We start from the raw sequence: 15,149 nt of genomic DNA on the forward strand, positions 1-15,149 counted from the left end.
ATCAAATATGATTACAAGAGAAACTGTGTGAAGAACAAGGCAATGAAAACTACAGAAATTAACTTTGACCCTGTTGTTTTTATAAAAATGCCCTCCTGAAGAACTTGCTATTCTAATTTAAAATTTCTAACTGGGGACTTTGCTATTCAAAATCATGTGCATTTCTAGCCAAGATCTTTCTGGCCCCCTGCAACAGGGTTGCCAGCTCCAGGTTGGGAAATTCCTGAAGGTTGGGGAGGGCAGAGCCTCAAAGAGTCCCAAACAACCCTTTTCCCCAGGAGAACTGATCTCTGCAGCCTGGACACCAGTCTGAATTCCGGGAGATTTCCAGCTACCCCCTGGAGGTTGGCCACCCTATCCTGCAAACGTTGCCTACTTTCTTACATCACTGCCGTGATTTTCCGGGCTACAGGTTTACAATGCAGCCTAAACACAGCCTTTGACAGTGCTGTAGTCAATGGATTTAGAAGGGTGTAACTCTGCCTTGCCCTGACCTGGATGGCCCAGGCTAGCCTGATCTCGTCAGATCTCAGAAGCTAAGCAGGGTCAGCCCTGCTTAGTACTTGGATGGGAGACCACCAAGGAATACCAGGGTTGCTGTGCAGAGGAAGGCACCGGCAAACCACCTCTGTTAGTCTCTTAACATGAAAACCCCCAAAAGGGGTCGCCATAAGTCGGCTGCGACTTGACGACACTTTACACACACACAACTCTGCCTAGGACTGCGCTTAGGGTTGCCAGCTCTGGGTTGGAAAATACCTGGAGATTTCTGGGGCAGAGCCAGAGGAGGGTGGGGTTTGGGGAGGGGAGGGATTTCAATGCCATAGAGTCCAATTGCCAAAGCGGCCGTTTCCTCCAGCGTACAGAGATCAGTTGTAATAGCAGGAGATCGCCAGTTGGTACCTGGAGGTTGGCAACCCTAACTGCACTATGGACGCACTTTGGAAATAGTGCACTCCCCCCCCCCCCATTCAGAACGAGACGTCCGTGCAGTGGCAAACACAGCCCTTCTGGGGAGCGCTGGTGGTGTTAAAAAACTGATTTTTCGCCTCCTAAAAACACGCCGTGGGAATCCAGCTTCACTAGGCCGGTCGTTGCAAAGCCGCTCCCTAACCAACCGCCGAGCTCTATGGTCGAGGGTCCGACCCGGAAGCAGGAAGCGCCGCCCGGCGGTCAGCCGCGGCTCGCGGGGATCTCTTCCGGGGGTCAGCTGAGTGCCGGCGGAGCGAGCGGACGAGGAGGGGCTCGCCGCCGGAGGAGCGAGGCCGGGGCCCTGCGGAGAGGAGGCCATGGCTTCCATTCTGGACGACTACCAAGACTCCATCTCTCACTCGGCCTCTTCGCAGCAGACCCGCAGCAGCCTGGGCATCCCGCACACCGGTAGGGGCGGAGGGGGCTTCCGGTCCGGCCGAGCCTGTCGCGTTCGCTCGCCGCGCCCTCCCTGTCCGACGGGCCTGAGCGCGGCCCGAGGCACGAAGTCTCCTTGTTCGCCTTTTATTTTGATCGTGGAATGGTCACCAGGGGCTTGCAAAACGCTGATGTGTCTGTAGCGGAAAAGCCAGGTTTTAATATCTAGGGGGATGTTTGTTTTGGTGCCCCCCGCGTTCTGGGTGCGCTTTTTTCATTCCAATCAAACTTCATTCAGATATACATTAGATTAGTTTTTACAGTAGTTCATCTGGAATTGAAAGTATTACAGAAGAAAACCCACCCGCTACCAGAACCGAATCTCTTTCTGAGATACATCCTTGAGCTGCTGATTATTTGACATGCGGTGGTAGTTAATGAGCAATCCTGATTGCATTTCAGAATAATATCACCAGGCTCCAGCTAGTTTTTTGTTTGAGGATGCCCCATTTTTAATAGGTTAGTTTCCTGTGCCTCTGTGGAATAAGAATTTTGTGTCAGGTCTTCCAACTACACTTGCAAGTGAACATTTTCTCAGGGACACTGGTAGAAATCCCTCTGATGTCACCCTACCCTTCTCAACTTGCAGTGGATCTGATATTGATTAACTTGGGAAAGGGCCCAGTTTCCCTTATGATATGTTCTGCATATGGGCTTCAGAAGACTGTTTATATGTACAATAACACCAGTAATCTACTACAATTTAGGTGTTGCAAAAATATATGCTGTTCTTATTTGTACATATGTTTTTGCTTTTTTTCACTGGTGTGCTGCACTCTTGGGAAAATATTGCCTAAAACCCAGTGATTGAACTCCCAGTGAATGTACTAGAACTAGAGTATATTTAGGGAGGCCAGACTAGTGTAAAGCAGGAGACCGCTTTCACGCAGGGTTTGTTTGGCTGGTGTTCCTGTAGACTAGAGCAGGGTTGGGGAACCTTTTTCCTGCCAAGGGCCATTTGCACATTTATGACATCATTCAGGGCCCATACCAGGTGTAGATCTCCCGGTGGGGGGGGGGAAGAGGCTAGGGTTGCCAGGTTTCCAGCCACCACCTGGAGGTTGGCAACCCCATGGGAGGCCACACAGAGAAGGCCTGCAGGGTGCCCCCACTCCCCCCTCCCAGGCGGAAGGGCAGCCAGCAGTGGGCCCGAGCAAACAAGGTGCCAGAGGGGCACAGTCCACAATTGATCAGCAAGGGAGGAAGGAAAACAGAGAAAGAGGAAAAGGGAGGGAGGGAGAAAGGGAGAGAAAGGGAGAAAGAAATGGAGAGAGAGGGAGAAAGAAAGAAAAGGACGAAGGGAGACAAAGAAAGAGACAGAAAAAGAGGGAGAGAAAGGAGAAAGAGTGACAGAAAAAGAGGAAGAAAAGAGAGAAAAGCCTTCCCCCCACACACACACACCCCTGCTGGCCCCGCGCGACTGGGCCCCAGCCTCCCCTGCCCACACACACACACACACACACACACCCGGAGGCGCACAGAGCCCCGCACGACCGGGCCCCAGTCTCCATGCCCTCTCCTCCCCAGAGTCCACAAAAGGGCCCCCCTGAAGCCTGATCGGCTCCTGCATGCATGCTCTGCCGCCGGGAGCTGCCAGCCTCTTTCCCCCTCCCTCTCGCTGCTCAACAGCCGACAGTCGGCGAGAGGAGGTCCAAAGGGCACTGCAGCGCCGCTGTAAGCCATGGTGCCAGGAACACCCTCTGGGAGGGCCGCCCTGCACCCTGCCTCTGCAGCAGGGCCCCGGAGCTCCCGAGGGCCACAAAAAATGTCCTCGGGGGCCGCATACGGCCCCCGGGCCTGAGGTTCCCCACCCCTGGACTAGAGCAAACTCAATGTAGTTGTTTCAGTGGCACTTGGGGAGTGGACGTGTGACCTCTTTCCCTGATTTAAATCGCCTCCTCCTTCAAACTATAGGCCTGCTCAGGAAAAGACAAGCACAGTCTCTATACCTGTCTTTGTTTGCCCTCACAAAGCTAATAGGGGCTGGGGGAGGGGTGCTTTAGATCAGCAAAACAGTGTAAGGGAAAAGGTTAAACAATCCTCCCCTCAAGCACTACTGCCCCAACTATATTTTTGCTTGTTTTTTGCTTTAGATTAAGCAAATCTATAGGAGAACCAGTCTCAGATTTTCCACATCCTGTCTAGTTAGTCCCCAAGATTGCTCCTGTCACTAGAGAGCTGCATATGACAGTGCAATCCTACACAGTTACTCCACTGAAAGCCTGTTGATTAGGACTGGAGTAACTCTGCATAGGATCGCACTCTGAGATCCTTAATACGTGAGAGCATCTGTGTTCAGCTGCTTCTGTTTCTATGTATGTAGCAAACTCAGCCACATGATTATTCATGTGCTGTTCGTTTCCCTTATATTTTTCATGTCTTCGGGTTTATTGAGCATCTGGCTTCTGACTAGAAAATGTATAAACACCAAACTGGTGAAACGTGGTAGGTTGGAGAAATAAATTAAGGTTTCTCTCCAGTTTCTTTGGAGCAAAAGGAAAGTTGCTGCATTCAGCAATCTGTACTGTGGAGCACAAATTAATATGAGAATTGCTGAGTCCAGGATCCAGTTGCTGCCAATGAGATGTTTCTGAGAGCTGACCTGCAGGATATAAATGCAACAGCCTTTCTGTGCCATTTTGTCCCACTTTTGCATGGAACTTCTGCTTTTTGATTCCAGTGGTTTTTCTTTCAACATTATACTGTATATACTCGCGTATAAGCCGAGTTTTTCAGCCCAAAAAAAGGGCTGAAAAAGCCGGCCTCGGCTTATACGCGGGTCAATACAGTAGAGGGGGAGGGAGGGGGGAACTTGCCGCCGCCGGCCACACCGCCACTTCCTGCCTCCTGGGGCGGCCTCCTGCAGCTGCAGGGAGGCTGCCCCGGGCCGCGCCGCTGGGAGCAGCCTGGGGCGGCCTCCTGCAGCTGCAGGGAGGCTGCCCCGGCCCCCGTCGGGCCGTGCCGCCGCTTCCTGCCGCCGGGAGCAGCCTCCTGCAGCTGCAGGGAGGCTGCCTCGGCCCCCTCCGGGCCGCGCCGCCGCTTCCTGCCGCCGGGAGCGGCCTGGGGCGGCCTCCTGCGGCTGCAGGAAGGCTGCCCCGGCCCCCGTCGGGCCGCACCGCCGCCGGGCCCGCTCCGCTTGCTGCCGGGAGCCCAGAAGGTAAGCCTGCGGGGGGGGGGGAGGGGTTATAAGCCGACCCTCGGCTTATACGCGGGTGCCTAATTTTTCCCCATTTTTGGGGAGAAATTAGGCACCTCAGCTTATACGCGGGTCGGCTTATACAAGGGTATATACGGTATGCTATTGCTGTTTAGTTTTTTTGTTTAACTTGTAGTTTTCATTTTCTTTAAGGTTATGTGAATGCTCGGCTGGAAAAAGAGACTCACATTTTTAACAAACAGAGGATTGACTTCACCCCTCCAGAAAAGATTAACAGCCTGGTGGTCTCCTCTAACCAGCTATGTATGAGTCTTGGGAAGGACATCATTTTTAGGTAACTTGAACAAATCATTTATTATCCCATTCCTTTTATTACTGTTCCAGATTAGTAAACTCGATCCATAATGAGGTGTGTGTAAACTGGATAGATACCTAATCATCTCAGAAAATGTGTTATAGTCAATGATGCTTGGATGCAGTGTTGAGTCTCATCTTTTGTGCCTTGTTCTAAATTTGTGGTGAGGGAAGTGAACTTTAGAGTGTGATGACAGCTCTTCCCCCCCCCGCCCCAATCCAGCATTACAGCAAATGATTTATTTGAAATAAAATGTCAGTGACGACTTTTTCTAGAACACCCGAAAATTATAACTTCAGATTAAAAACTTCATGGAAGTGAGCCATGGCAATCTGTTACATGTTTCACCAATGTCATGTAGCAAACACAGTCACATTCTAGCTGTATCTGAAGAATTCATACCCTACCAGAAATTTTGTTGAATTTTAAGGTACTACTGGGCTCCTACTCTTTTCTACTGCTAGTGACTGGCTAACATGGCTACCCATCTTGATCTATCACAGTCCATGATGTGTTTCTAGTGTGGGTTTCAGGTCTTATCAATTGCTGGCCTCTTGTTGTGATAACTTTACTCATTTATCAGTGTGTCCAAAGAACTGTGTTGCAGGAGTATCCTTGGCCCTCTCTTTGTTATCTGCTCTGCCCCCAGATTGGTCTTGGGAGCGGATGTTACCATTGGAGTAAAACTTCATCAAACCCCCCTCTCATCAGAATACTAAATGTCATGAAGCCAGCGGCTCATATGGGGACTGTGTGGCAGAAGCAACCCTGACACATACTTGCATGCTTTGGGTTATTGTTATCTGAAGAAGAAGAGTTGGTTTTTATATGCCGATTTCCTCTACCTTTTAAGGAGAATCAAACCAGTTTACAATCTCCTTCCCTTCCTCTCCCCATAACAAACATCTTGTGAGGTAGGTGGGGCTGAGAGAGTTCGGAGAGAGCTGTGACTGGCCCAAGGTCACGCGGCTGGCTTCATATGGAGGAGTGGGGAAACCAGCCCGGTTCACCAGATTAGAGTCCACCGCTCCTAACCACTACACCACGCTGGCTGTGGTCAATTCCTTGTTCAGAAAACATATTGCATCTTCCCAGCAATGAGTTTGGATCCAGCACATAAACAAAGTGATGCCACAGTGCAGAACTGAGATGCTGGATAGTCAGTGGTTGGAGTCCTGTAAGAATTTTGTAAGGAAGTTTAATCAATAGCTCAGAAAGATTCCCATCACCAACATGAATAATGCATTTCATTCCAAACTGAGTTACCGTATATACTCGCGTATAAGCCTTATACGCGGGTCGGCTTATACACGGGTATATACGGTAATGTAAAATGTATGTGTTTTGAGGGAAAAGTTAAGAAATTGTTGGTTGATTGGTCAAAACAAATCAAGGTCTTAAATTGCTGAAGAAAATCTATTTAGGTCGGTTCAGTATGGGCAAAACTAGATGAGGTGCTGGGCGTTTTGTGAGTAGGCATATGAGGACCCAGTTCTGGTCAGGACCACAGTGTGTGTGTGCGGGGGATGGGGCGGTCAAAGCCTCCCCCTGTGCCCTATTTTGAACCTGAAATGACCCTGGAGAGCCACTGTTTAATTCATTGGGGCAAGCATATAACCCTAGATTAGGTCCGGGTGCATCTAATTCTCACAGCAAAATTATGTCTTCATTTGTCTCAAATACTTCTATCCTGTGCCTGCAAAGAATAGAATAGCAAAGCAAAAATGATTTGCCAACTTGTCTGAAGACAAGTTTTCCATGGTGAGTTGGAATTGCAACATGGATATTAAGCCATTCTTTAAACATGACATTGACAGTATGGATGACACCAGACCAGAATTACTTTAAAAAAAATAAAAAAATGCTCCACTCCAAATTGACTGTAAAGCATGGTATCAAAGCAGCATACTTTGCAGGCTGCCTACCAAGGTGCTCATGCTTATGGACAAGCAAAGTGCTGGCCAGGTGTTCTCTCCCAATTATTGGATAGTCAGTCATGGCAATCCAAGTGACCACAGCTTCCAGAAAGATGGGATGTGTTCCATGAGCAGTTGTAATGTGGCCACAAAACAAAGTGCATAAAAAATCCTGAGTGTTCCCAGTGATCCAAGACTATTTTTATATCTGCATACTGCAAAATTGACTGTTGAATTTGACTTGTGTAGTTTTTCTGTAGAATGCAAACTTGTGTTCAAGGTAAAATTTTCAGAAAGCTCAGTTCTGTGCTGAATGTTGTGTGTGTGTTACAACAAGTTTGCTGTTCTCAGTTTCATGATTTGTGAATGCCTATGACTGCTATTTTTGAGACACATGAATAAATACACAATAACAAAAAGCAAGATAAAATTTCCCCCCAAAAATGTGTATTCATCATAAAAACAAGAGCCAGCATGGTATAGTGGTTAGAATGTTGGACTAGAATCTGGGAGACCCAGCTGACCCTGGGCTAGTCACATGAACACATGAAACTGCCTTATACTGAATCAGACCATTGATCCATCAGGGTCAGTATTGTCTAGTCAGACTGGCAGCAGCTCTCCAGGCAAAGGTCTTTCACATCACCTACTATATGATCCTTTTAACTGAACATGCCAGGGATTGAACCTGGGACCTTCTGCGTGCCAAGCAGATGCTCTACCACTGAATCATGGCCCGTCCCCAACTCAACCTACCTGATAGGTTTGTTGTGAGGATAAAATTGAGAAGGTGAGAATGTGTTAAGCTGCTTTGGAGCCTCATTGAGAGGAAAGGCAGGACATAAACCGAGTAAATAAACCAATTCTCTCCTTTCTAGTGGCAAAGTTTCTACGGATCCACTTGGTATCTCTTACTGTTAAGTCATTTGTATTCTGCCCCTTCTAATAGGCTTGACCTGGCCAAAGCAGATGAGCCTAACCAGGTAGAGCTTGGGCGAAAAGATGAAGTCAAAGTTTACAAGCTATTTCTGGACCACACAGGTGAGGTGAGCTCTTTGACATTCAGTAAATGTCTCAGAGCTATTGTGTTTGACGTGCATTTTTCCTGCCTTTCTCCAAGTGGATTTATTAGCAAGAATGGCATAGCTACAGAAATGACTACTGTTGTTTATACTCTGTAGGAGAGTAACATTAGCAAATAACCTTTAAAGCCATTATTATGCTACCCTAATATGGCATCTAACGTAAGATAACTAAGACAAAAAAAATCAAAACTCCAAATAGAATTAGATGTATGTATTATTTGTGAGCATCATATGTATTATCTGATAATACACAGATAATATGTATTATCTTGAGCATCATATTTTGGATGTAAACACAAAAAGGTTGTAAAACTGTCACCTGAAGGTCCCTTAGCTATCACCACATTTATTTGTAATGGCTTTGGTCCTGTCAAAAATTAGGGGGTAACAAATACATGGTGGCAGTCAAGACAATATGTGGATTTATATATTTCAGTAGGTATATCAGATCTTAATTTCAGAGCATACCTAAAACATTCTTTAACTTCAGAGGCTGTGCCTAGTGAGAGGTCCTTATGATCCTCTGTTAATTATTTCCCATTTCTGTTGCTTTTCCTTTGCAGGCTCTCACCTTGTTATTTCCCTGAATACCAGTGAATGCCTCTATTTGAACCGAAATGCTCAGAAGGTGCGGCCCCTGTCTCGGTGGAAAGGTCACTTGATCGAAAGTGTGGGTTGGAACAAGTTCTTGGGCTCGGAGACCAACACAGGCCCGATTTTGGTGGGAACATCCCAAGGTCATATATACGAGGCTGAGATTTCTATCAGCGAGGGCGGACTCTTTGGCACTACCCCTGACCAGTACTTCCGCTTCATTTACAACTTGGAGGAGGAGGCAGGGCCCGCCCCGTTGTGCTGTCTAGAGATAGAACGAGGAATCGATGGAAAATGTTTTATCATTGCCACCACTCGTAAGAGACTCTTCCAGTTTGTTGGTAAGATTCCAGAAGGGGCTGATCAGCCAGGCTTTGGAGCTCTATTTAGCATGCCTTCTAATCATCTACCCGGTTTCCGTGAGTTTCCGGCCAGCTTTGGCTACACCGAGATAGCGTTCTACACTCCAAAGCTTCGCTCTTCTCCAAATGCTTTTGCTTGGATGATGGGAAATGGTGTCCTGTATGGATCGCTGGACTATGGACGTCCCGACTCTATTCTGAGTGACGAGCAAGTCTGGGAATATCCTTCTGATGTTGATGTTATGGTCAACAAGCCCATCTCCATAGTGCTCACCCAGTTCCATTTCTTGCTGCTGTTTCCTGACCAAGTGAAGGCAGTCTGCACTCTGAATGGGCAAGTTGTCTTCCAGGATGTGTTCCTGGACAAGTTTGGGTCATTAATACGTATGATCAAAGATCCTTCATACGGACAAATCTGGATTCACACAGAAAAGGTGGTGTTTCGGTACAATGTACAGCGAGAGTCCCGAGATGTGTGGAAGATGTACATGAACATTAACAAATTTGATTTGGCCAAAGAGTATTGCAAGGACCGTCCCGAATGTCTGGATATCGTCCTGGCAAAAGAGGCAGAACACTGCTTCCAGAACAAGAGGTACCTCGACAGTGCTAAGTGTTATGCTTTGACCCAAAATTATTTCGAGGAGATTGCCCTTAAATTTATTGAAGCCAAGCAGGAAGAAGCATTGATGGAGTTTCTCCTTAAGAAGTTGGCTAGCTTGAAGCCCTCTGAAAAGACTCAGACCACCCTGCTGACCATCTGGCTAACAGAACTCTATTTGAATCACCTGGGAATGCTGGAAGGGGATCCTTCAAAACAGAGCCTCTACATCAAGGCTCGGGACAATTTCCGCAGCTTTCTGGGCAGCCCCAAAAATAAAGAGTGCCTGTTCAACAACCGGGCAACCATTCACGAGCTGTTAGCCAGCCATGGGGACACTGAAAATATGGTGCACTTTGCTGTCCTCATGCACGACTACGAGCGAGTGATAGCCCACCACTGCCAGCATGACAACTACAGCGCGGCCCTGAAAGTCTTGTCCAAAATCAAGGACGAATCCCTTTTTTACAAGTTCTCTCCTGTATTGATCCAGCACATCCCCAAGATGGTGGTGGACGCTTGGATTGAAATGGGCAAGCAGCTGGATGCGAGGAACCTCATCCCTGCCCTTGTCAACTACAGTCAGAGCGGCAGCACGAAGCAGATCAGCGAAGCCATTCGGTACCTGGAGTTCTGCGTGTATGAGCTGAAGGAAACTCACCAGGCCATTCACAACTACCTGTTGTCGCTCTACGCTGTGTGTGACCCTAAATCACTGCTGGTCTATCTGGAGAATGCAGGATCCTACTCGGACAAGATCCACTGCGACCTGAAGTATGCGCTTCGGCTCTGTGCGGAACATGGCCACCACCAGGCTTGTGTCCATGTGTACAAAGTCATGGAGATGTATGAGGAGGCTGTGGATCTAGCTTTGCAGGTAGGCATGCCGTTACAAGAACAGTGTGCCTCGTGAAGTTACATTCTTGAAAGTTCGAGGGCTAAGAGCGGAGGTGGACCGGGACATTAAATTGGCCCGGGAATGAGCCAGCCTGAGCGGCAGTGGGTGTTGGCTCTCCCATTGCTTCTCAGCTTGCATCTGATCAGTGGCAGAAAAGAGGCAGTGGATGAGCCGATGCCCCTCATCGCCACTGACTGGGCATTAGCCAAGTGACCCCTGCAGCTCTGCCAGAAGCAACAAGGCTTCACTTGCTCCTGGTGGCCAGCAGCTCTCCAGGGTGGTGGCCCACCAGGGATTTTCCTGGTTTGTTAAAAGGCCCGCCTGCCCCTGCTTAAAAGCTTTCTTAAGGAGGGGCAGGAGAGGTTATGATGCATATAAAAAATGGAGGTTAAGCTGGGGAAGCCTGCTGCCTTACTAATTGTCTGGAAAGCAAAGGTCTGTTAACGTAAGAATTTCCTTACTGAATTGCATCACAGTCCATCTAGTCTAGTATTCATTTCGACACTGGCTGCAAGTTGCCTCTGAGAACGTCACAAGCAGGGCATGAAGGCAGTAGTTAGCCGCTGTTGGCCATCCCAGCATCCCAGATGTAAACTGCCTCTGTTCGTGCAGGTTCCATTTACCTGTCTTGACTAATAGCCATCGATGACCCTTCTTCCACGAATTTGTCTAGTAGCTTTGGAAGTTGTTTGAATTAGCAGCCACTGTGGAAGTGAATTATGCGTTGCATGAAGGTCAGTTCCTTTTGTTGATCTGCCATTGTCTACCAGTATATTTATCTGGGTGACCCTTGCATTGTGAATTGGAAAGAGCTTCACTGGTATTTGCCTGGTGTGTGAGTGACATAGAAGAAGACGATGAAGAATCGTTGGTTTTTATATCCTGCTTTTCTCTATCTTTGAGGAGTCTCAAAGCAGCTTATAATCACCTTCCCTTCCCGTCCCCACCACAGACACTTTGTGAGGTAGATGAAGCTGAGAGGGTTCTGAGAGAATTGTGACAGGCCCAAGGTCACCCAGCAGGCTTCATGTGGAGGAGTGGGGAATCAAATCCATTTCTTCAGATTAGAGTCCACCGCTCTTAACCACTATGCCTCGCTGGACAAGTGGAGGAGTGCAGGGACTGGGAACTGAGTAATGATAGTTGTCAGGACATGGACGTTAGAGTGCCAGACTATGATATGGGACAACGTAGCTTGAATTCACACTGCCATGGAAACTTGCTGGGTGACCTTGGGCCTGTCACTCTCTCACACCCTAACCTACTTCGCAGTGTGCTGGTTGTGAGGATAATACAGAGGCCGGGAGAATGATGTGATAAGTGGCTTTGAGTCCCCAGTAGGGAGAAAACAGTATATAACTTTCACAGAGTATAACTTACACTCTTCTTTGAAAAACTACTGCAAGACTAACAGATTCCCCTGAAGAAGCCTCTTGGGTGAAATGTGTAGGGAATTTTAATCTGATTAATAAAATATATTTTTACCTATTTTCACCATCAATCTTGGCCTTATTTTTTAATCTTCTGTTACCTGGTGAAGGACGGGGGATGATTGGGCCTTGAACGATGAATGTCACCCAGCTGAGAGTTGCTATGGAATGAATTAAAGGATTCTGGGGCTTTTATAAAGCTTATTTTTTCCATCTCCTGAAAGGGGTATATGAAGCTGGTCTTTTGCAGTGGTATGGGAGAAGCAAAGAAAATGTAACAAGGTGTAAAAGGAAGTGGCATGTGAAAGCCACTTAGATATGTAACCCTGCTTGAATAGCTGTATCTTGACATATCTCTGGATTGTTGACTATTCAAAATGATCCCTAAATACTTCAAGTGATACCCGGTATTGGGTTTGATGAACGACATCTGGTTCCTATATCAATATTCTGATGCTGTCATATCTGTTAGCTCTTAGCATTGATTCTCCTTCTCTGGCTGTATATTTTGTGGCAGACATGGGAGAAACCATTAACTTTTTATTTGTTGTGTTCTTGTTTTAGGTGGACGTAGATATGGCAAAGTCCTGTGCGGATCTCCCTGAAGAAGATGAAGAGCTGCGGAAGAAGCTGTGGCTGAAAATTGCTCGGCATGTGGTCCAGGAAGAAAAGGATGTTAAGAAGGCCATGGCCTGCCTTTCCAGCTGCAACCTGTTGAAGATAGAAGATGTTCTGCCATTCTTCCCAGACTTTGTCACTATTGACCACTTCAAGGAAGCCATTTGCAGTTCTCTAGAGGCCTACAACAAGCACATAGAAGAGCTGAAGACAGAGATGGAGGAAGCAACGCAGAGTGCCAAGAGGATTAGGGAAGACATTCAGGAGATGAGAAATAAATATGGGTCTGTGGAGTCTCAGGAAAAATGTGCAGCTTGTGACTTTCCACTTTTAAACCGCCCCTTTTATCTCTTTCTCTGTGGCCACATGTTCCATTACGATTGTCTTCTCCAGGAGGTTTATCCAAATTTGCCTGCCTATAAGCAGGCTAAACTGGAGGACCTTCAGAAGAAGCTTTCGGCCACAGGCCAACCTTCCAAATCCCACCATCGCCCTAAGGACACGGACATGTCTGGCCAAGGAAAGGGGCAGCCAACCCGGGAACAGATGAAAGCTGACATTGATGATATTGTGGCAGCTGAATGTGTGTACTGTGGAGAGCTAATGATCCGATCAATTGACAAGCCTTTCATTGATCCACAGAGATATGAATCGGAGATGCAGAGTTGGCTGTAGGGTCAATGTGTCTCTGCTTATGAGACACTTTACATGAAGCTGCCTGTAAAGCATGAATATCGGTGGCTGAACTTTAGGTGTCTTAAAGCAATTGACTTCTCTCCAGGTTTGAATAAAGTATTACATAATTCTCGATATTTGTAAAGCATCACATTGGCTCTGCAGAGTGGAGAGTCAATGATGGTCCTGGTTGCTAGGGTACATTGGCTTCCAGCCAATGTATTGCAGCTGTGAAAGATACCCTACCTGCTTTATATGTGGGATTTGTTTAGCAAGTTCCCCAATGCAAATGCTGAATGGGATTTTGCTTCACTGAGAGAGAAATGGAAACAGTGGTTTGTGAACCATTTCCCATATTTCTATACAGAATTTGGCAATGGTGGGAATGCCTAGTTCACCCCCTTTATTTTTTTCAAATGTGAAACTTCTTTTGTTATCCTTTTGTAATGAAATGGAGTCCATTTTCTGTTCCTGAAACATTAAAGGGAGAAATTGTGCACAAGATCTTGTTCCTGAAGACATGTCTTTTTGCATTAATGTGGCATAAAATGTCATTCTTCAGCAGAGCAATTCCATGTAAACGCTACATTTTTTATGCTAGTCTTTTGGGATTGCATTCTTTTTGTCCAAGTTTCCTGAAAGGTTATTTTGGGCAGCTGCATGTTATTGAATTTCCCACAGGATTTCTTCATTTTGTTCAAAGAAAATAGAATAAATTATGGCACTATGTTTGAGAGCATTTGTACAGAATTATTTATTTTGGCTATCCTCTCAAATAATGTTGTTGTGTTTAGTATCATTCCCTCACTCGGGTGTTTGCATTTTCCTGGTTGAAGAGCACTTGGCTGCTAATAATCAAATAATAGAATCCCTCCTATGTTATTATCTGCACATTTATGTGGACTGGCAATCCTTAAAACAGAATTGGAAACTGGAGTGCTGCTAACCATAAGCCCCCAGTTGGGTTAGAATGAATCTCCCCATGAGTTCTTCCTTCTCTTCCCTGAAAGCCCCTATATAGCCTTTTCCTGTTTCTCTCCTGCCAACCTACTTTTATCTGTCCTACAGTATTCAGCTTTTCCTCCTTTCCTCCCCCTGGCAGCCTCCACTCAGGAAAGCTATGGCTGAGTTGCACAGTGCTGGCCAACTGGGAACCTGCAAGTACTTGTAGGGAAGTCCTTGCTTTTCCAAGTAGCACCCTCCCCACATTATTTTCTCTTTTCCTCCTCCTGGCAACTCCTATATCCTCACCCTTTTCTTCTTCCCTTTCTTCTTCAAATGTACCAACCAACCAGCCTACTTTTCATCTGCCCCCTGTCTTTATCTTTGTTGATATACTTATCTTCATTGATATCCCACCTTTCTCCATAATGGGGTTAGTCTGAGAATGTTTGGCCTAAGGTCACCAGTGAGCTTCCACAGCAGAGTGGGGATTTTAACTTGGGTCTCCCAGACCCTAGTCTCAAATTCTAACCATTGTACCACATTGGCATTTGTGGGGGGCTCTCCACTACTGAATCAACCTATGACTCTCCTTTTCCCTCTCATTTTTTTTTAAAAAGACCTTTTGACTCCTCTCCATCTACCATCCAATTTCCTTTCCATTGCTTGCCTCCAAGCCCCAGGTATATACTGCTGACTGCTGACTCAATTTTCTCTCCTCTTAATCCCCAACAATGTGTCCCTCCATACAGAAACGACTGTCACCAAACTCACTGATGATTCTCTCGGTGCTAAAACCAAATGTCTCAATTCTATCCTCACATTCCTTTGAGACAGTTCACTTTTTCTTTCACTCCCTCGATTCAGTCGCCTGCCCAGTCATGGCTCTTCTCCTTTTAAATCATTGCAAAAATAATGGCCCTTGTTGATCTCAACTACTGCAACTTTATCCTCTCTGGTTTCTGTTGTCTTGGTTTGGTCCCCTCTATCCAGCACTCTTTCCCCAACATAATTCATCTGTCTGTATACTGTGATGAGCATTTTTATTCAGAATCAGCCTGTTACTCCAATGACTGAGCCGGATTGCCTGGTCTCAACTCTGTCCTGTA

At 46.7% G+C, this 15,149-nt stretch overlaps 1 protein-coding gene across 1 annotated transcript; it reads left to right on the plus strand.

Annotated features, from left to right (window-relative positions):
• Positions 1–1,289: 1,289 nt before the first annotated feature.
• VPS18 (VPS18 core subunit of CORVET and HOPS complexes) lies at positions 1,290–13,116 on the plus strand. Its single transcript, XM_056851317.1, has 5 exons — positions 1,290–1,380; positions 4,757–4,898; positions 7,785–7,876; positions 8,484–10,354; positions 12,370–13,116. Exons 1-5 carry the CDS (start codon positions 1,290–1,292, stop codon positions 13,096–13,098), a joined length of 2,925 nt encoding a protein of 974 aa, XP_056707295.1. The 3' UTR covers positions 13,099–13,116.
• Positions 13,117–15,149: the final 2,033 nt, after the last annotated feature.

The sequence above is a fragment of the Euleptes europaea genome, chromosome 6, assembly GCF_029931775.1.
Source record: "Euleptes europaea isolate rEulEur1 chromosome 6, rEulEur1.hap1, whole genome shotgun sequence".
NCBI classification, from domain to species: Eukaryota; Metazoa; Chordata; class Lepidosauria; order Squamata; family Sphaerodactylidae; genus Euleptes; species Euleptes europaea.